This window comes from Coregonus clupeaformis, chromosome 27, assembly GCF_020615455.1.
Source record: "Coregonus clupeaformis isolate EN_2021a chromosome 27, ASM2061545v1, whole genome shotgun sequence".
Lineage (NCBI taxonomy): Eukaryota > Metazoa > Chordata > Actinopteri > Salmoniformes > Salmonidae > Coregonus > Coregonus clupeaformis.
Window position 1 is genome coordinate 1316319 of NC_059218.1, and position 23415 is coordinate 1339733.

General features: G+C 46.7%; 1 protein-coding gene across 2 annotated transcripts in view; it reads right to left on the bottom strand.

Moving 5' to 3' along the window:
• Nucleotides 1-23415, bottom strand: part of LOC121541513 (beta-adrenergic receptor kinase 2) — a 46758-nt gene that overhangs the window by 13104 nt on the left and 10239 nt on the right. Inside the window, exons 3-10 of one of the 2 annotated variants that reach the window (XM_041850581.2) lie at nt 16942-17018; nt 3500-3573; nt 1976-2077; nt 1600-1674; nt 848-909; nt 565-616; nt 299-390; nt 27-126 (exon numbers count right to left, since the gene is read on the bottom strand). In XM_041850581.2, coding sequence (XP_041706515.1) covers nt 27-126; nt 299-390; nt 565-616; nt 848-909; nt 1600-1674; nt 1976-2077; nt 3500-3573; nt 16942-17018 — 634 coding nt within the window. Of the gene's footprint in view, nt 1-26; nt 127-298; nt 391-564; nt 617-847; nt 910-1599; nt 1675-1975; nt 2078-3499; nt 3574-15375; nt 15395-16941; nt 17019-23415 lie in introns of those variants that run through there. The other variant, XM_041850582.1, reaches the window with a different exon arrangement.

Here is a 23415-nt window from a genome sequence, read left to right on the forward strand (position 1 = left end):
GAAAGGTTTGTGTGTGCGGAACGTACCCCTGTGCTGACAAGTGACAGCATAATTCTCTCGTTCAGAGCCAGAGTTTCTCCCTGCTTCATCTTGATCCTCTTCTTATCCAAACACTTCATGGCATACCTGATACAAACGCACACACACAATCATGAACATGTTTTTTGACCTTCCTGTTGGATATTTGATCTCTTCTTGTACTTTTTTCCTCTCCTCATGTATTGTCCGGTGGATGTTCATTTTCTCCACTTTTACATCCATCTTTCCTTGTACGCATTTATGTTGCTGCGTTACTCACATCTTGCCGGTGTCAGCCTTCCTGCAGCCGTACACCTCCCCGAAACCCCCCCGACCGATGATACGATGGACACTGAAGTCATTCATTGTCAACTGGAGAGAGAGCGAGAGAGATGAAGAGGGAGAGAGAGAGAGAGCGAGGGGGGGTGAGGTTACACTTCAGACTGTAGCTTATCATGAAGGTTCATGGAAAGGTTTTTCATCAGGACGCTTACAGGAGTAACACACACACACACACACTGAATAATACACAGCAATGTTACTCACATGGATGTTCAGCTCCACATTCTTCCACTGGCAGAAACGAGTGAACTTGTCACTGATGAGAGAGAGAAAAAGAGGAGAGATTAAGAGAAAGAGAGAGTGGTTAGCCTAGAGGTGGGAGAGGTAGACGAGTAACTGGCCTATAGACCGTGGGAGTGTGGAGAAACTCATTTCCGTTTCGACACAAATGGATACTAAAGTACTTTTCTCCTAAATCTGGAGCTAATGAAGAAACGAATTATTCTGGGCATTATCCACCACCTTCCCTTCCCCCCCCCCGCCTCACCTCTCTATGAACCTCTGGAAGATCATCCCTCGCAGGCTGTCACAGATCTCCACTATGTACGGCTGAACACAAACAGGAGTTAGTGAGTGAGTGTGTGTGTGTGTGTGTGAGAGAGAGAGTGTGTGTGTGTGCGACACCCGGTATTGTAGCAGGGATGCAAACTGGTGAGGGCCCCAAAAACATCTTTACACATGGAAACGCGAGAAAAATCCATGTGAAGTGCAAGAACATTTGCTTATTTTCAGAGAATAACAAGTACATTATACACACTTGAAAATAGAAATTCAGCTGCCCCTTTAAGAGCGGGAGATTGCCGTGGTAACGGCGGAGAATCTCCGAGGTCTCTTGGCTAGCAGTTGCATCAAACGTAAACTAACATTGAAAAATAACCTAGTGTGAACAAAACTATGTAAACAGCCAAGAAACGAGGACAAAGTCACACTTTAGCAGACTTTCGGGTAAATTCCACCAATTTCTATGCATGTGCGCTTCTAAAAAGTGAATCTTTCAGTTTCAGCACTTCTCACATTGCGCACAGCCCCCCAGTTTGTACCGTGGAGAGATGACAGAGCCTGCCCACGAAGCACTCACTCTGATATGACATCCCATCCTAACTTTTTTTCTTCAGATCTACACGTTTCACGTGGATGGCCTATTTTGTAACCAAAACGGCAAATATTGCTGAAAAGTTTGCATCCCTGATATGGGGCTGCACAGACACACAAACGGGAGTTAGTTAGTGTGTTCCTCACCTGGAAGAGAGAGGGAGGCACCTGCTTCTTGGCCAGGTGAGTCTGAACGTGATCCACTGCTTTCTTAGAGAAGGGCTGAGAGAGAGAAAAACAGAGGGAAAGGGAGAATCAACAAGAGTATGGGGGGTGGAGGAGAGGGAGAGAAAGAGGAGGGTCATGAAACAAATATAGCGGTGTGACAATAAATGACTAATTCCCAGTGCAGTTTGGCATGTAAACTGTTTTAGTTCAGTTGGGGTTTTCCATTGTGTGTATTCATGTAAACTTCCTCCCTGAGAGGAACATAACACATTTCAGGGTGACGTGGGTTTGACAGTGTTAGGCGAGTTCGTTACACTGTGTTGGTGTATGTCCCATGTTGACAACGTGTCCTTACATGTGAGCAGGAGAGGAGTTCCTTCATGATGTATCCGTCATAGATCTGTCTGCTACGGCACAACCTTTCCTCTTCAGAGTCCAACTTCTCATAGTCCTTAATCTGACACACACAGGGGGTTAACACACACACACACACTTCCTCTGAAACACACCATGGAATTAGCCTAATCTCAAATGTCTCACACGCCCACAAATCCAACGGACACACACTAGACTCCTGCTCTCTGACCAGCGTGAGTGAGTGAGTGTGTGAGAGAGAGCGAGGAGCGAGAGTAGAGGCAGACAGATTGAACGATAGACACTATGTACAAAAGTATGTGGACACAAATTAGTGGATTCGGCTATTTCAGCCACACCCGTTGCTGACAGGTGTATAAAATCGAGCACACAGCCATGCAATCTCCATAGACAAACATTGGCAGTAGAATGGCCTTACTGAAGAGCTCAGTGACTTTCAACGTGGCACCGTCATAGGATGCCACCTTCCCAACAAGTCAGTGCGTCAAATTTCTGCCCTGCTAGAGCTGCCCCGGTCAACTGTAAGTGCTGTTACTGTGAAGTGGAAACATCAAAAGAGCATTAACGGCTCAGCCACGAAGTGGTAGGCCACACAAGCTCACAGAACAGGACCGCAGAGTGCTTAAGTGCGTAAAAATCGTCACTCCTCTGTTGCAACACTCACTACCGAGTTCCAAACTCCCTCTGCAAGCAACGTCAGCACAATATCTGTTCATCGGGAGCTTCATGAAATGGGTTTCCATGGCAGAGCAGCCGCACACAAGCGTAAGACCACCATGCGCAATGCCAAGCGTCGGCTGGAGTGGTGTATAGCTAGCCGCCATTGGACTCTCGAGCAGTGGAAATGCGTTCTCTGGAGTGGTGAATCACGCTTCACCATATGGCAGTCCAGCAGACAAATCTGGGTTTGGCGGATGCCAGGGGAACGCTACCTGCCCAAATGCATAGTGCCAACTGTAACGTTTGGTGGAGGAGGAATATTGGTCTGGGGCTGTTTTTCATGGTTCGGGCAAGGCCCCTTAGTTCCAGTGAAGGGAAATCTTAACGCTACAGCATACAATGAGATTCTAGACAATTCTGTGCTTTCAACTTTGTGGCAGCAGTTTGGGGAAGGCCCGTTCCTGTTTCAGCATGACAATGTCCCCGTGCACAAAGCGAGGTCCATACAACATTTTTTGTCGAGATCGGTGTGGAAGAACGCAACTGGCCTGCACAGTGCTCTGACCTCAACCCCATCGAACACCTTTGGGATGAATTGGAACGCTGACTGCGAGCCAGGCCTAATCGCCCAAATCAGTGCCCGACCTCACTAATGCTCGTGGCTGAATGGAAGCAAGTCCCGCAGCAATGTTCCAACATCTAGTGGAAAGCCTTCCCAGAAGAGTGGAGGCTGATAAAGCCGCAAAGGGAGGACCAACTCCATATTAATGCCCATGATATTGGAATGAGATGTTCGACGAGCAGGTGTCCACATACTTTTGGTCATGTAGAGTATGTTTCTTACCTCTTCGTAGAACTTGAGCTGTGGTACGGCCTCGTCGATTTCAGTCAAACAGAAATCCTTGAACAGCAGAAAACCTGAAACAGAGAAACACACACCGTCAGCGAGAATACACACACACCTACACTGGGTTGTTTCTTTGACAATAGGATATCAATTATACAATTCTGGATTTTTAGTGTGTGTATGTGTGTGTGTGTGTGTGTGTGTGTGTGTGTTCATGTGCTTTGAACTAACTGTAGGAGTTGACCTCCGCATGCACGCACACACCCTTTTCCTTCGAGACTTAGGCCTGTAGTGGATTCGCCTTAATAAGAGAACATGGCTCTACTCATCTCATTGAGCCAATTCCCTATCACAGAGTCTGTAATGTGCCTCAAATGGACCACAATGACAGGGAGTGACAGTGTCATCATCTACATTTTAGTCATTTAGCAGACGCTCTTATCCAGAGCGACTTACAGTTAGCGCATACATAATTTTTTTATTTTTCATACTGGCCCCCCGTGGGAATCGAACTCACAACCCTGGCGTTGCAAACGCCATGCTCTACCAACTGAGCTACATTCCCTCCCCTACCCTGGACAATGCTGGGCCAATTGTGCGCCGCCCCATGGGTCTCCCGGTCGCGGCCGGCTACGACAGAGCCGTCTCATCTCACACATCTACTGTCTGCATATTATCTACATATCACTGACACTAAAAAACACACACACACACACACACCATCTGGAACCAATCTGAACAGCTCGCAGAAACTAGCCCTGGGGTTGCCATGGTAACCAACTCGTTGCCTTCACAGTACGTGTCTCCGTCTCTCCCTGTGGCATTAGCCAATTAGCATTACTGCTGCTAAAATAGACAGCTAACGAGATGACACAGGAACAACCTTGCAGAGACAAAACAACACATATGCGGTCGGGCACACCCCTCTGAGAAGAAAACAACAAGCACCCCCCAGTGGTAGAACTAGTAGTATGGGTTTACAGACGGTAATAACAAGTTTCCCTAAAAACACAGGGAGCAGAGCAATACAGATCAAGTCAATGACGCACTATAAGATGAAATCTGATAAATTGATTGACTAGGCCTTATCATCCACCAGGAAGCACAGGTGACAATGACCAGGTGGAAAACCCTGCCTAGGCAGAAACCTTGGCTACTAGCGGTTAGGGGAGAGGAGAAGGAAAGGTAGAGGAGGACGTTAGGAAGGAGGCTGGTAGATGAGAGAAGAGAAGGGAGCAGGGAAAAGAGAGGATGTTAGATTGTTAATTGGCATTCTCATTGGCATTCTTCTCTTCCCTACGATTGTGGGACTATCACTCTACACAGCAACAACACAACAGTCAACGCTGGCCTGCCTAACACAGGAAGACAAGGTTATTTAAAGCATGGGGTCATCTCACATTAACACCACACACACAGAGTACACTCACACACATACACACTATGCAGGCACACAAATACACTTCGGCTAACACACACAGAAGACCGAGTGTGCTGCGGTTAAAGAGATTCTTGGGTACTTTTGTATACTTTTTTAGCCAGTAGTTCTGAAAGTAGTGTTCACGAGCCAAAAGTGGTCCCCGAAAATAGCGCATTACGTCACATATGTTAACCGAGCTGTCATGAGCAGTGTCTCTTCACAACCTCTCAGAGAGAAAGAGGGCAAGAGAGAAAAAGGGGGGAGTGGAGAATGATGCACTGTTTACTACCTCAGAACGGAGAGAACTGCACCTCATCTCTTTTCATTTGTCTCATTGTTTCAGTTAAAAGGCACTGTCTGAAGAGACACCATTTGATTAGCTAGCTACACAGGCTCATGTTATTAGACACACAAACCCATTTAAAAAGGAGGTGTTGTGGCAGATGCCATTTGATGCTGAGCTATAGCAGCATAAGACAGTGAGATTGTCCAGGCAGAGAGGTGACTGGATTGATGTACATTGTGATGAGTGAATCATCAGATTTCCCTCTGAAGTACATGTACATAAGGCCTTGACACAGAGCTAAAACCCTCCCCACCACTACATACTTCCTTGTGTGTTTGTGAGTGTGGGTCTTCTTTCTGCAATGGCATCTCTATCTGACCAGCGCTACTTACACACACACACACAGACACACACAGAGAGAGAGAGAGAGAGAAAAACAAACTAATTTCTTCTCTCCCCTTCCCCCTCTCCTTTATCTGTTCTCCAGACCCTACGCATCATTTCCTCTCCAGGCCAAGCCCCCCCCCTCCCCGTCCTCCTCTGTTCCTGTCAGAGTGGCACACAGACAGACAGACAGACAGACAGACAGACACACACCAGGGAACAAGAATTTTGCCTTACTGCGACCTCTACACACACTCGCACAAACACTTACACACTCGCACAAACTCACATCAGGATTAGTGTGTGCAGAGAGGATCCTTGTTTGCAGAGAGGGCGTTTGTGCATGCAACGCACGCGCTCACACACACACGGGCGTGGTGGGTGTTCTTCAGTGGAATAAGGGTGGAAGAGAGATTTTCTGTCACTGGAGTCAGGGATTAACTTTAAATCCCTTCAGCACTCACTAGCTAATTCAACAAATGGCCTCACAGAGAACACACACCAAACACGCACACATCAAACACCCGCACACACACTCCTAGGATGAAACATATGCTTCTCTGTGCTTTGTGTCATTACTGGAATCACCTGAACTGGCTAAATATAACCTGCTGATTAAGTCTTCCTAACGCACAGACACACCTCTCCTCCATCCATCTCCACTCGTTCACCCCAGTCCTTTGATGTAGGAGGCTTAATTTATCTTTCTTTCTCACTCCTGTCTTTCTCCTGTCTCTCTCCCCCTGGCTCTCTTGCTCTTCCGGCTCACAATGTCTTTCCTTCAATATATCCATGTAGACAACCCCCCCATCCTCTCGCTCTGTTCTGTCCTTCCATCTCTCTTATCACTATTCAGGAAGTGTTCAATCATAACAAAAATAATAAACCGCCCCCACACACACACACACACACACACACACGTATTTAAGCAGGAAAAACACTTGTCCACATTTACGCTCAAGAGAAACAAACCTGCTCAGGGCTCCAGACTGCCACCATTTAGACACATTGTGACCCTTTGACTTGCTCCAAAATGTATTGGTTGCATCAGTGCGAGCTGCACATTCTACATGGTCACCACACTCCAAAAGGCCTCTTTTTTTTAGGAGGCTAAAACCATGACTTGGTCAAACAGTAATGTGCATTATCCTTATGATTCCTGTAATGAAAGTGTCTGCCCTGCACTGTGTCGTCTGTTTTGCTGGGGCCTGGTTCTGTGATGAGCGAGCCATTCCAACCTCGGTCTAGCTAATGTGTTGAGTTTCCACTTACTCAGGTGGTGAATTAGCCCCAAATAAATAAGCCAATGATATTAGTGCACATAAAGATGTAGGCAAATTCATCTCTATAGAACAAAATACCATTTTCTTTTAGCATTCTGGAGCCCTATTTTAACAGTCAAATATAACAATAGCAAAATTCATGACAATCACTTGATTAGGTTGCACATAAAAACTATTGAATAATGCATTCCTGCATGGACATGTTCGATAAAACAACGCATTTCTTGAATACCATCTCAGTAGTCGATTACACCTCTTAATAAAGTACTTTCAATGACTTTATAAGATGATTACTTATTTTTTCCTATTCCATGAGGCTGCAAAATAAATGGTGCTACCAAATCATGGGCTGATGCCACCAACGGAAAAGATTAGTGGGCACCAGGGGAAAAGGTTAGTCTGCAGCAAGGTGGGAAATTACCTTTTTGGTCCACCAGCCTGGCAGGCAGATAAAAATTATAATAACATTAACCAGCCTAATTTTTTTACCAGCCAAATTGTTTTCCCCCGCCATAATTACACACAAAAAAAGGATGAGCATGCTTTGTTTTTCTAAAACAAGAAATGTCTCACTAGTAAGAAGTAACGTGTACTCCGAGCATGTGCTGACCAACTGGCAAGTGTCTTCACTGACATCACTGACATTTTCAACATGTCCCTGACCGAGTCTGTAATACCAACATGTTTCAAGCAGACCACCATAGTCCCCGTGCCCAAGAACTCTAAGATAACCTGCCTAAATGACTACCGACCCGTGGCACTGACGTCTGTAGCCATGAAGTGCTTTGAAAGACTGGTCATGGCTCACATCAACAGCATAATCCCAGAAACCCTAGACCCACTCCAATTTGCATACCGCCCCAACAGATCCACAGATGATGCAATCTCTATCGCACTCCACACTGCCCTTTCCCACCTGGACAAGAGGAACACCTACGTGAGAATGCTATTCATTGACTACAGCTCAGCATTCAACACCATAGTGCCCTCTAAGCTCATCACTAAGCTAAGGATCCTGGGACTAAACACCTCCCTCTGCAACTGGATCCTGGACTTCCTGACGGGCCGCCCCCAGGTGGTAAGGGTAGGTAACAACACATCTGCCACACTGATCCTCAACACGGGGGCCCCCTCAGGGGTGCGTGCTCAGTCCCCTCCTGTACTCTCTGTTCACCCATGACTGCATGGCCAGGCACGACTCCAACACCATCATTAAGTTTGCCGACGACACAACAGTGGTAGGCCTGATCACCGACAACGATGAGACAGCCTATAGGGAGGAGGTCAGAGATCTGGCCGTGTGGTGCCAGGACAACAACCTCTCCCTCAACGTGACCAAGACAAAGGAGATGATTGTGGACTACAGGAAAAAAAAAGAGGACTGAGCACGCCCCCCATTCTCATCGACGGGGCTGTAGTGGAACAGGTTGAGAGCTTCAAGTTCCTTGGTGTCCACATCACCAACGAACTATCATGGTCCAAGCACACCAAGACAGTCGTGAAGAGGGCACGACAAAGCCTATTCCCCCTCAGGAGACTAAAAAGATTTGGCATGGGTCCTCAGATCCTCAAAAATTCTACAGCTGCACCATCGAGAGCATCCTGACTGGTTGCATCACCGCCTGGTATGGCAACTGCTTGGCCTCTGACCGCAAGGCACTACAGAGGGTAGTGCGTACGGCCCAGTACATCACTGGGGCAAAGCTCCCTGCCATCCAAGACCTCTATACCAGGCGGTGTCAGAGGAAGGCCCTCAAAATTGTCAAAGACTCCAGCCACCCTAGTCATAGACTGTTCTCTCTGCTACCGCACGGCAAGCGGTACCGGAGTGCCAAGTCTAGGTCCAAAAGGCTTCTCAACAGCTTCTACCCACAAGCCATAAGACTCCTGAACAGCTAATCATGGCTACCCGGACTATTTGCACTGCCCCCCCACCCCATCCTTTTTACGCTGCTGCTACTCTGTTAAGTATTTATGCATAGTCACTTTAACTCTACCCACATGTACATATTACCTCAACTACCTCAACTAGCCGGTGCCCCCGCACATTGACTCTGCACCGTTACCCCCCTGTATATATAGCCTCCCTACTGTCACTTTATTTTACTTCTGCTCTTTGTTTTTCTCAACACTTTTTTTTTTTTGTTGTTGTTTTATTCTTACTTTTTTTGTTTAAAATAAACGCACTGTTGGTTAAGGGCTGTAAGTAAGCATTTCACTGTAATGTCTGCACTTGTTGTATTCGGCGCATGTGACCAATAAAATTTGATTTGATTTGATTTGATAATGGGATATATTGCTACATTTAATTACATTTTTATGACCTGTGTCTTTTAACCAATGTATGTTAAAATAAATAATTTTGATACAATAGTAAAAACAGATAAAACAGTTCTACAACATCAAGAATCAACAAAGTGCCTACCCTGCCACAAAATGCTAAGTGATACAGCGTATTTATTATTATAGTTCAGGGCTCTACGCGGAATTTTTTTTTTACAAGGACTACAACGCTGTGTGTGACCGGCTGGTGAAAAATACATTCTTACCTGCCAATGACAAAATCTACCCGCATTTGGCAGGTGTTAATTTCCAACCCTGCTACTTTAGAGCAGACAAACACATTATGAGGTGTTAGCAGCACTTAAGTACTATCGATATTTCAACTCGACCAACTTCCTGTCAACACGAGCTACTTCAGTCTGCACACAAACACACGTCAGTTTATTTTAGATCTAATTGTCATCACTCTGGCCCACACTCTTTCTCCCTCCCCCTCCCCACTTTCGCTTCCTCTCACAGGCACACACACTCTTAAATATCAGATGCAGTCAAACGTCCCTCCTGCAGTTTCATTATGAGCCTGTGAAGTAGGGTTGGGCGGTATCCAGATTATCATATTGACCTAACACCCCGGGATTTATGGTATTACCGGCTTAGTACACAAGGGGGGAACCAAATAACGCAAAAAAAGCTCATTGGGCGTTTATTACCAGAATACTAACAAATTAGCACAAGTAATAGAGAATTTCCATGGAGGCTGCTAGCTAAATACGCTAACGAGGACAAACGAAATTTAAACGAATTGCAAAGACAGGCAATCCAGCTCATAAAGTTATACATATATACATAGCCGCGGGAAGTAGGGGTGCTGAAGCACCCCCTGAAACAAATAATTTATATACAAAACCAGTCAAAAGTTTGGACACACCTACTCATTCAAGGGTTTTTCTTTCTTTCTTTTTTACTATTTTCTACATTGTAGAATAATAGTGAAGACATCAAAACTATGAAATAACACATATGGAATCATGTAGTAACCAAAAAAGTGTTAAACAAATCAAACTATATTTTATATTTGAGATTCTTAAAATTGCCACCATTTGCCTTTATGACAGCTGGACGGTTCTCCCATCTCCACAGAGGAGCTCTGTCAGAGTGACCATCGGGTTCTTGGTCACCTCTTGGTCAAGGCCCTTCTCCCCCGATTTCTCAGTTTGGCCGGGGGCCGTCCAGATGTAGGATGAGTCTTGGTGGTTCCAAACTTCTTCCATTTAAGAATGATGGAGGCAACTGTTCTTGGGGACCTTCAATGCTGCAGAAATGTTTTGGTACCCTTCCCCAGATCTGTGCCTCGACACAATCCTGTCTCGGAGCTCTACAGACAATTCCTTTGACCTCATGGCTTGGTTTTTTGCTCTGACATGCACTGTCAACAGTGGGACCTTATATAGACAGGCGTGTGCCAATTGATTTTAACATCAAGGACGATCAATGGAAACAGAATGCACTTGAGCTCAATTTCGAGTCTCATAGCAAAGGGTCTGAATACTTATGTAAATAAGGTATTTATTTTTTGTAATCTTACAACCTGTTTACGCTTTGACATTATGGGGTATTGTGTGTAGATTGCTGAGGACATTTTCTAATTTAATCCATTTTAGAATAAGGCTGTAACGTAACAAAATGTGGAAAACGTAAAGGGGTCTGAATACTTTCCGATAGCACTGTATGTGTCTACTAAACTGGAAAAGGAATGAATAGAAAATTTCAGATTTCACATAGAAATAAGTTGCATTTGCAAAGTATTTCAAGAAACTGGAAAACATATCAAGCAAGTATTTTTATATGCCAAGTATTATCAGATTAACTGTTTAGTACAGATAACTATCAGACTCGTTACAAATGCTGGTAAAGACTCAAATACATTACGTTTAAATTTGACAAAAGTAGTGCCCTGGGCCTTTACTAGTTCTGTATTAGCAGACCATTATAGATGTCTTCAGTGTGGACAACAACAACAACAAAATCTGCATCCCACCCCCGGTCTGCAATAATAAAAAAAAAAAATTATCGCAGCACCGAACTACTTGGCTATGCATATATAGGTAGGATCTACCGAATGTCATTTTTGGTGAGTTTGGACATTTACAAGCGTATGTGAACGAGAGACAATGTGCAAATGAACAACGTTTGACGCAAAGTTTAACAGTACTGGCTCTCCAGCAACATGTCTACAAGCTGTGTCTGTGAGGAGTCTGGAGTCGCTAGGGCAAAAGTTCTGCCTGTTCTACTCAGAGAAGAGAGGAGTGGCAGCTGTACAAATAACTCATCTGAAGGGCTTTGACTAATTAAACATGGCAGAAAGCTAACACAAAATGATGCCCTGTCACCTTATTAATTGAGCCACTTACTTAGATAGCAAGTTAAACTTAGGGCGCGTGTTAATGCAGAATTCTGCGTATTTCACGCAGGAAAAAAAGATAAAATGCATAAGAAATATCTTGCTGCGTTCTGTAAACACATCTAAAATGCTTCTTATTGTAATTTCTGCTCGGCATCAGACTAATTTTGTGCTACAGTTGCACTTCTAAAATGGGATGAGAATTCACTAACGGGCATTCTATCAGCAGACAACACTCTGACTGATGTCTAGCTTATTTCCTTGGTGTAGCCAGTCTATTTTTCTCTGGAAAAATGCAAGATTAACTTTAAGCAAAACATTAGGAAATGTGTCTGGCTACATTCTTTCTATGATAGGCCTAAACATTGGAAATATGATGGCCGTGCATCCTTTTCGCAAAAAAAGACCTTGCTTTTTTATTGTAAGCTCATTTACTTGTGTGGCTGCCAGCCAAATAGCATGGCACTTCTGTTTTCATCTGATGAAAATGAAGGCATTTTGTGCCAAATGTGTTGCAGTAATGCATATTCTACGAAGAAAAACTATAGTCGCATGTCCCTGATCACTCTACTGAAGGAATAAAACACGACTTAAAACATCTGTCAATACACAGCTGGACTCACCAGCTCCCGCCTTCTCCCGTTGTGCAGTTTACAAACACATGACTGGCCCAACTTTTCTAGGGAACTAAGTAACATAATGTAAAACGTGACAGGTTAAATGAAGAATGCAATCTGCTTCATCTCCGAACGCATTGCACAAATTGACTGCAGGTATTTACTGAAATTGCTACAACTATTAAAACGTATTGAAAAACTTAAAAAGAAAAGAGAGACCAGAATACTGAGTGTGTTTGCGGAGTGCTTGCAGGGCTGTAGCTAAAGCTCAAACACACTCTCTTTATCTATGCTCTTCTTCACAGTAAAGGTCAGTCTATGAATAATGCATCACACACACTGGTTTGTCTTATACCACACATTGGCCATCAATCAGGAACGAACGAACGAACATGTGCACACTCACACTACCTGAAAGTATAAAGGACACTGATGTCTACAATAACCTTTCTCACACTACACTTTTCAGCCTTTCCACTGATCTGACCCACTTTCCTTTTTTCTACAGCTCTCTCTGCCCGTTTCTACACCCTCCATCTCCTGATATAGAGAGGCAGGGCTGGCCAGGGCTTGCAGATGTGTCCTACACAAGGTCATGAGATTAGCTCGACGTGAAAACTCACACACTGCCAAAATCCTCACACTGCTCCAAATCACTCACACTCTCACTCTCAGAGACACACATTATGCACGCACGCACACGAACAAACACAGCCCTACCGACACACCATCGGTCACAATCAAATGCAGACACACAATTAGATTGACCAAAAACATTAACAGCCGTAAAACATCAAACAGATTAGGCTTACAGTGACAGCAGGCTACACACACACACACACACAGGCTCCAAGTCAGTCTGGGAAACACATTGCACAACTAGTCCAGAGTTTATAAACACACACGTGCCTAGAAGCTGGGGGTGGGGAAGAAAGAGAGAGAGAGAAAGAGAGAGGGGAGTGGGGGTATATGGAGAGAAGAGAAACCGGGGGAGGAGAGAACAGAGGCTGGATGTTGTCGTTTAGGGAGAGTAGCAGTAAGACAGAGCAAACACTGCTCTGTCAAACTCACATACTCTGGTACCAGTCACTGCCCCCTTGCTCTGATGGCCCAAAAGGTTGTTGTGTGTGAGATCGACCAGCCAATTAATGCACCCAGTTCCTCAGCAATTAGACCCGTCTGCTGGAGCACCAATCAATAAGCCACACACACACAACTGCCAACTCGTTGATACACACACCACTGTGTCGCCCCCTGCCATCCCTACACAGACATCAGCATACACATGAGCTGACACACTAACAAGATAAACAACAGTGATCGTCATTGTTATTATCATACCAGCGAGCATGCAGGTCACTCTGAAGGCTCTGCCCTGGCTGGCTCTACACTGGCCATCACCACACGCATACATACACATGACAGTAGTAAAGAGAGATGGAGGGTACTCTCCTACTCAAGCGAGAAGGGGGCGAGGAGACATTGTGAGGAGATACGGCGAGGAAGGGGGGAGATTCTCAAATGGTTTTGCCAACTCCTCCGTCCTCTCCTCGCCTCATTTTGAAAAAGGTCAAAAAGGTGAAGAGAGGGTGGAGGAGAGGAAACAAAGGTACTTCTATGAAATGAGAAATATTACATTAAAGGATAAGTAGCGTATCGTTTTTAAATGTGTGCATGCTTTTCTCCTCAGAGAAAACAACAGCTGATTCAAGGGGGTGTGAAGGATTTCAGCAGAGGAGACTCAGAGGATGCACTTGTGCTTCCTCTGCGGGAGAACGCAATCGAGGACAGAGGCAGACTCCTCCGTTCACCTAATAACGAACTGACACTCTCCTCGATCACTCGACCACTTTTCGGTTTCTGGGTCACGGAGGAGAGAGAACAGAGTCGTCGAGGAGAGGACGGTCTTTTGCCCAAATAAGAATCTCCCAGGGTATGAGCCATTGTGAGGAATTCATGACACAAGTGTAGGGGAGACAAGAGGTGAGATAAGGAGAGACAACGCGAGGAGATCTGGATAGGAAGGTCTGAGACATGGGCAGGAGAAGAGATGAGAAGGCCACTGTAGACTATTGACACTGCCCCACCCGACACACCCCACGATGGCCTCGGGCAGCCCCAGTGCATTCTGGGTTGGGGAACCGTCTAGCGTCTGGCCTTCAGCGCTCTCGTCTAAGGTCCCCTTCTCCATTTCCTCTCCTCCTCATCGGCTTTTTTTATTCCCCCTTTAATCAATTTCATTTCTCCCGATTGTTGAGCAAACACTGGAGTTCCGCCGAGTTCCCATGGCAACCGGCAGTTGCTAGGCAACACACAACTCTCACATCATCCATTCCAGAACTCTGACAGACGGAGAGAGAGAGAGAGAGAGAGAGAGAGAGAGAGAGAGAGAGAGAGAGAGAGAGAGAGAGAGAGAGAGAGAGAGAGAGAGAGAGAGAGAGAGGGGGGACAAGAGCGCGAGAGTGAAAGAAACAGAGGGGGAAATTAAATATTCAGACAGAAGGAGAAAGAGAGGAGGTGATGGAGTGAAAGAGAGAGCTATGGGGGTCTCTAGAACACAAATAAGGAGCCAGCCTTCCACCCAGATAACCAACCAGAGCTCAGTGTTCCAGTCGCCAGAGAGCCAATCACATTTGGCCATCTTGGACAATAGACACTGTACATCAGCTCTGTGCCCCCAGCCTGTACCGATGTAAACAAAGTCTTACACACCCATATGACAGCTAACGTGTGTGTGAGCGCATCTGAGAAGGAAAGAGCCTCTCTCACCTCTCAGCCCCTCACAGGCACTCCGTACACACACTCTGGTGTCACCTGCTAGGAGGAAAGGGGGGAGGGAGTAGACTGGAGGACAGAGAGGGGAGGATGGAAGAAAAAGATGGAGGGAGAGGTGGAAGGAGGGAGAGATCTCTGTACGGCAGTGCAGTGCAGCATCAAGACATCACAGTAGGCCGACCCAGTGAGAGTCAGACAGTGGGGTGAGCAGAGACGAGAGAGAGAGAGAAAAATAGAGCAGCCACAGCAGAGGGAGACAGCAGAGCCTAGAGACTGCGAGAGAGAGAGAGAGAGAGAGAGCGAGAAGGGGCTGGACGTCTGTGACGGTGCCTCCTAACCTTCCCACATGCTCTGGTACTGACATGTGTAGTCATGGTCTAACACACACAACCTAGGCCTTAGGGACACACAGATGGACACATACGTGAGCGCGTTGATGTGTGTCTTCAGCCCGTACACAGCCCAGAGAAACACAGCTAAAAAGGAGAGAGGGAGAGAGAGAGCAATATTATCCCGCCACCCACCCCTCTTCTCTGTAAAACCAATACGATGAGAGTGCACCTTGCTCACCATGACAAGAGCATGCATACACACACACACACACGGCTGTGTAGAATCTATATCAGTAACCAAATGCCTGTCAACATGGCTGGGTACAATCTACACTTATCAGCTGTTTCCCACAATGTCCAACCACAGCCCAACTTGTATCAGCAGCCTCACAAAATACAAAAACTAAATCGCCATAAACAGATGGCAGCAATCCAGTGTCAATGTTGTTGTTAGGCAAGTTGGTGGTGTGTGTTGTGATTAGGTTAAGGTTCAGGTTGATGTGGTGGTGGTCGAGCAGACAGAATACCTCCGTGTCAGAGAGCAACAGGATAACAGTGGCAGTAGGCGCTACAGCCCATGACCACCACACACACCACACATTTGACATTCAAATTCAAAGCAAAAGGTGGCCAACGCAGAGGTTACATAAAGATCATTAGAACTGTCGGCTACAAGCATGTGACGATACACAAGGCAACACGTCGAAACACATTGAAGAACTACGATACAGGTAGCGAGAGACAGTGAGACAGAGAGAGACAGTGAGACAGAGAGAGAGACAGTGAGACAGAGAAAGACAGAGAGACAGTGAGACAGAGAGACACAGAGAGACAGTGAGAGAGAGAGACAGAGAGACAGTGAGAGAGAGAGACAGTGAGAGACAGAGAGAGACAGAGAGACAGTGAGAGACAGAGAGACAGTGAGAGACAGAGAGAGACAGAGAGACAGAGAGACAGTGAGACAGAGAGACAGAGAGACAGAGAGACAGAGAGACAGAGAGACAGAGAGAGACAGAGAGAGTGAGTGAGAATTAGCGCAGCAGTCTCTGAGGGGAGGTGAGACAGAGCAGAGCAGCAGTAAGTAAAGCTAGTGAAAGCCTGCAGGGCTCTGGTCCCCTGGTACAGACAGCTGCTACTGGCTCACAGTGATACTAGTGGAGACCAAGCAAAGGCTAGCTGACAGGTGGCTGAAACTTGGTCCTGGCTACAAGCACGGATTCAGTTTACAAAGTGGGTTTTGGGTCACAGGAAAAGTTCCAAAAGCTTGTGTCCCAGTGCTTTAGGTAGGCCACAGGGAAGAACAGTTTAGTTCCCACTGATCACCAGTAGTATCTGTAAGCATTTGTAGAGCAGGAACAGGGTTAGCCAATCAGCAGCCTCATACAGACGGCAGAGGTCAGCTCGAATAGGGAAGTAGAGTGTTGTCAGGCAAGACAGGACCGGTGTCATCCTTTCGCCCACACACACACCACAAACAACCACACACACTAACTCAATCACCACACTGACAAAGCACAAACCTATCCCAAGTCAACAGCTCCCAGCATACATTCCTTTTGTGTGTGTGTGTGTGTGTGTCTGCGACATGGTGCTATGATTCTCGTGGTTGTTTGCTTAGTGAAAGGACAATAATGTCCATTATCACACAGACTACTCACCAATCTTCTGGTTGAAGATTTTGTCGAACGTTAGCTCATCTCTCTCCTCCAGGTACTTCTGCATCACACTGCGAATACTGCTCAAGAGAGGGGTGAGAAAGGAGAATAGGATGTTAGAAACGTACTTACTTACTCCTCTTCATCCCCTATGGGACACAAGGCTCAAATGAGCTCCACAATGTTCGAAAACTATAGCATATTTAAAAAAGGGACACGCACATAGATAGGGCATTGATACAATCACATAGTATGGACTCCCCACTCCACAACATCTTTCTATTCCTCCCGGCCCTCTCTTCTCCTCTCTCCACCTTCATCTCTCCTGTCCTCTCATCCTTTCATCTCGCTTCCCTGCTCCCCTCCACCATCCCTGCCCTGGTATGGGCCTCTCCCTGCCACCTGTCCCTGTCTGCCTGCCTACCTGTCCCCTGACAGGATGGTGGGGAGCAGCCGAACGAGGAGGCGGCGGTGGGAGGACAGGAGCAGCTTGCCCTCGGAGAGGGTGTTAATGAGAGGAGGGCAGGGGAGAATTAATCAATTAGCGCCCCCTCCACGGGCCCATTAGCGTACACAGAGGAGAGAGGAGGGGAAAGTTACCACACACACAGCTGCAGGAGAGTATAACACTTTCCACATGGCAGCACATTGGCCAGACAGACACCTTACCTAAGACAGGCGAGAGAGGGAGAGATCTTAGATGGGTCTATTACTGCCAGTGGCACGGGCAAGAGAGAGAGAGGGCGGGCGAGAGAGAGAGAGGGGGCGAGAGAGAGAGAGGGCAAGAGAGAGAGAGGGCAAGAGAGAGAGGGCGGGCAAGAGAGAGGGGGCGGGCGAGAGAGAGAGAGAGGGGGCGGGCGAGAGAGAGAGAGGGCGGGCGAGAGAGTGAGAGAGGGCGGGCGAGAGAGAGAGAAAGGCAGGCGCGAGAGAGAGAGGGCGGGCGAGAGAGAGAGAGGGCGGGCGAGAGAGAGAGGGCGGGCGAGAGAGAGAGGGTGGGCGAGAGAGAGAGGGCGGGCGAGAGAGAGAGAGGGCGGGCGAGAGAGAGAGAGGGCAGGCGAGAGAGAGGGAGGGCGGGCGAGAGAGAGAGAGAGAGGGCGGGCGAGAGAGAGAGAGAGAGAGAGGGCGGGCGAGAGAGAGAGAGGGGGCGAGAGAGAGAGAGGGCAAGAGAGAGAGGGCGGGCAAGAGAGAGGGGGCGGGCGAGAGAGAGAGAGAGGGGGCGGGCGAGAGAGAGAGAGGGCGGGCGAGAGAGTGAGAGAGGGCGGGCGAGAGAGAGAGAGAAGGCAGGCGCGAGAGAGAGAGAAGGCAGGCGAGAGAGAGAGAGGGCGGGCGAGAGAGAGAGAGAGGGCGGGCGAGAGAGAGAGGGCGGGCGAGAGAGAGAGGGTGGGCGAGAGAGAGAGGGCAGGCGAGAGAGAGAGAGGGCAGGCGAGAGAGAGGGAGGGCGGGCGAGAGAGAGAGAGAGAGGGCGGGCGAGAGAGAGAGAGAGAGAGAGAGAGGGCGGGCGAGAGAGAGAGGGCGGGCGAGAGAGAGAGGGCGGGCGAGAGAGAGAGGGCGGGCGAGAGAGAGAGCGAGAGGGCGGGCGAGAGAGAGAGGGCGGGCGAGAGAGACAATCACACACTGATACGGCTGATATGATCCAGAACCACAACAAATGTTTTTGTTTTTTATCTTGTTTAATCTCAATCTATTGACAAACCGTTTAGTGATAACCAGCTTCTGTTGTTCATTGTATTGTTGATTAATTATGTTCTCTCAGCAAAGCACTTCAACGGCAGACCCACTAGAGTTGGGCGGGCAGGAGGCCAGGCACACACACACAGCCCAGTTTATTCGCGATTCCCTCGTGGATCATTGTTCCCCTGATATCATTAGTGTGGTTTGAATGGTTCTGCTGTATTGGGCTGGCTGACCCAGACCTGGCAGGTTCGGATAGCACTGAATAACAACAGAAAAGGATAACTCTAGAATATGCTAACTAGCGCGTCATAACAAGTTGCTAGCTCCAAGTTTAACAGTGGTTGAATATAGCGGAGACGCTAACTATTTTACTATAGGTTTAGTTAGCACAGCGGCAGATGCTACCGCCAATGCTAACTAAACATTTAGTAAAATAGTGGCTGATGCTTAGCTAGTGAAAATGCTAACTGCTAGTTTATAACATATTAGTTGATGCTAGCACCAATGCTAACTAACCTGTAGTAAAACAGTGTCTGATGCTCACGAAGACGCTAAGCTAACTACCAATTTATAACACAGTGACTGATGCTAGTACAGCACCAATGCACCTGCAGTAAAACCAGTGGAGGAATTGAACAAATAGTAGCTGTAGTAACAGAGCTGGTCCTGGATCTGTGCCTTAGGAGGGCCAAATTGTACCCAGTCCAGTGCCAGTAATAGCTCTCCTCTGCTCTGTCTAACTGAGCCACAGGAACCAGGATACAGGAAGTAGACTCTTCCTCATTCACTGGAGGCCAGGGGTGAGTCATAGGCCTGCCTGCCTGCTGCAGAAACAACTAGTCCAGTTAACCCCTAGTCCCTGGTGGACATGACTTGTATACATCTGATTGGATAAATAAGCAATTTGTAGCAAATTCCTCTGAGTAGGCAATCAGGGGAAAAGGTGGGGTTACTATGATATCGTAACAATCCAATGATGAAGTACCTTGGCCATAGGGAGTAGGGGCTGTTTCTGGACAGAGCCATAGAGAAGACAACACACTGGCCCATCAGAATCCACTCAGCTGCACTGGTCAATCCCAATCCACTCTCTGCTACAAGAGCCAATAACAATCCACCGACTCTGCTACACTGGTGTGCACTTACTAATAGTTCAATAATTCCCTTCAAGGATTGAAACGGATAGGACTTGTATACCTTTGATTATTGAGTTGGAGAGGAGAGGAAGCTTCACACTCCCCACCCGAATCGGAATCTGCCTCCTGCAACTACCCCACATTCCTCCTCCCTCTCAGTTATCCTTCTAGGTGATTCCCTCTCTTCCCACCGCCTCCTACTGCACAACACACATAATCTCTTGTCTCTCCCTGATCTCGCTCAAACAATACAGCGCCCGTCCCACTACCCCTCCCCCCATCCCTTTATCCTCTCTATCGGTTCCAGTGCTGCCCAGCAGGCAAAGCCTGGAGAATGTAGCAGCACTGCGCTATCTCCACAACGGCACACACACTACCCCAAATACACACTACCCCAAATACACACACAAACAACTTAAGACTACATATAAGCACAGCCCCAAGTACACACACACATACAAAGCTGAAATACACACACAAATCCAAATATCACACACACACACACACACACACACAGCGAGCTCAAAGTACAAACAGGCTTTATTTATTTACCTCACTGTTTTAAACTGCCTTTCCAAGACAGGGTCTGTCTGTGGTCCTCTGTAGCTCAATTGGTAGAGCATGGCGCTTGTAACGCCAGGGTAGTGTGTTCGATCCCTGGGACCACCCATACGTAAAAATGTATGCACACATGACTAAGTCGCTTTGGATAAAAGCGTCTGCTAAATGGCATATTATTTATTATTATTTAAGACATTTAAAAAGCTCACATCAACGCTGGCTCTCAGCACTCTTCCTCTTTCCCCCTCTCCGTCTCTCGGTCTCTCCCTCTTGTCGGATTATCATCATAGCCAATTTCAGGAGAGCACACACATTATCCCAGTGATAATCTTTTAAATCCTTATCAAATTAAAAACAAATAATTTCCATAAAGCCATCTCAACCCGGACAGGGAACAGACAGGTCAGATCTAATAAGTGTTTCTGGGACGGTGGGTTGGCAGAGTAGGCTAAAACAGTCAGTGTCCACTTTAGCCGCTTATGTTTGGAAGAACTAGCCTATGTCACAGCCCACCACAGTAGTGATGTTGCTGACCCTGGCCTGATGGTATTAATGCTTTCTCTCAATCTGCTGTATTAATTCCTGCTGTGCTGTATGGTAATCCTGGCTTTAGTACACACACCGAGACAGAGAGAGAGACAGCGCGAGAGAGAGACTAAAGCAGCCTAATCATAAAGAGCAGGCCATGTATAGCTTACTACTTCAGCCGTTGTTAAAGTAAACCCCACTATCACCCCCATTACATGCTCTTTTATTACAGAAGAATAGCATCTTATCTCTTCTGCCCTGTAAACAAATACCTAATGGACGATTAGCAATCAAATTCCCATCTACACCTAAGCTCAATGCACACACCATCACACACCTGCCTAGGAAGCAATAGGCGAAGTACACAGAGATTGGCCTTTGAAGAGCAACCTCTTCCAAAGCTTATTAGATTTATATTTACATTTACGTCATTTAGCAGACACTCTTATCCAGAGCGACTTACAGTTAGTTCATACATTATTTAATTTTTTCATACTGGCCCCCCGTGGGAATCGAACCCACAACCCTGGCGTTGCAAACACCATGCTCTACCAACTGAGCTACCTCCCTGCCGGCCATTCCCTCCCCTACCCTGGACGACGCTGGGCCAATTGTGCACCGCCCCATGGGTCTCCCGGTCGCGGCCGGCTACGACAGAGCCTGGATTCGAACCAGGATCTCTAGTGGCACAGCTAGCACTGCGATGCAGTGCCTTAGACCACTGCGCCACTCGGGAGATTAGATGAGGCGATCTTTTCCATTTGAGATTGACGCCTGCACACTTCTCCTAATGTGTGTAGTGGGATCCACACCATAGACCCAGCTGACAAATGAGGAATCAAGCCATCTGAATAACGATGCTTTCGGAGTAGGGGCAGTCCCTTTAATGTTGGGGCAGTAAACTTGCTCTCTACAGGGGGAAACCAAATGCAGGCCTACACCGACTCTGTTTCACTTTTACAACATAGCTAGCTAACTAGCTCAGAGCCTGATAGAGCCGGGACTGTGAGAGGATGAGGAAGTCACAGAAGCCTGACTATGACTGGATAGAACACAGACACTTTCAGAGAAGTAGCCTCGCTAAATTGTAAACGCAGACACTAACAGAATTAGCCAGCTAATCGTTTCTCAGCCAGAACTAGCACATCTTTTTCTGAACAGCTAAGTGTTCCTGCCGAGCAGTAACACACCTGATTCTCCTAATCAAAGCCTTGGTTGAAGACTACGATGATTCGTTTATAACATGAATCAGGTGCGTTACTGCTCTGCTGGAGCAAAATCCTGCACCACCCACACCAACCATTGTGGAAAAGACTCTGGCCTCAATAGGAGATCAGTGTAGAAAAGTTAAGAACAGACTACATTTGGTCTAGGCTGCAGTTTGGACCGGTTCATTGACAACATCGAAAGCAAACAACAAATCAACAAGTGGCTTTGCCAAAGGCCATGTATGGTTCAGCCTGCCCTGAACAAACACAGTGGGGTCTGCAAACAATGTCATCCCTTAGTAGGCCAACTTCGGCCGAGTTCGGGATTTGATTTCATCAATAGATGTGACTAAACACATCACATATTGAATTTCACTAAAAAAGGGATTTTATGTTTAGGACCAGTTTTCTGCACCTAGATTAAGCCTACTTGTAGACTCAAAAAAGGGCTCTACGCTGACATTTTTTCCCAAGGAGCACATGTGCTCCTAATTTAAAAAATGTAGGAGCACCTAAATAAATTGAGGCTCACAATGAAAGTATTTGAGGATATTATTTGACGCTATATCGTATCGTTTTGACAATTACATTTACATTTTAGTCATTTAGCAGACGCTCTTATCCAGAGTGCATACATAATTTTTTTATTTTTCATACTGGCCCCCCGTGGGAATCGAACCCACAACCCTGGCGTTGCAAACGCCATGCTCTACCAACTGAGCTACATCCCTGCCGGCCATTCCCTCCCCTACCCTGGACGACGCTGGGCCAATTGTGCACCGCCCCATGGGTCTCCTGGTCGCGGCCGGCTACGACAGAGCCTGGATTCGAACCAGGATCTCTAGTGGCACAGCTAGCACTGTGATGCAGTGCCTTAGACCACTGCGCCACTCGGGAGACAATATTGCAAAAGTATTTTTGCACTCGTTTGCTGTACCTGCACCAAAACTCCAGTATTTGTCCTTCATAGCTTGTTCTCCATCTTTTTAAATAGGGAGCCAATTTGTTTTCAGCACTTACAGTGAGGGAAAAAAGTATTTGATCCCCTGCTGATTTTGTACGTTTGCCCGCTGACAAAGAAATGATCAGTATATAATTTTAATGGTAGGTTTAATTGAACAGTGAGAGACAGAATAACAACAAAAAAATCCAGAAAAACGCATGTCAAAAATGTTATAAATTGATTTGCATTTTAATGAGGGAAATAAGTATGACCCCCTCTCAATCAGAAAGATTTCTGGCTCCCAGGTGTCTATTAAAGGGAGTGCTCCTAATCTCAGCTTGTTACCTGTATAAAAAACACCTGTCCACAGAAGCAAATCAATCAATCAGATTCCAAACTCTCCACCATGGCCAAGACCAAAGAGCTC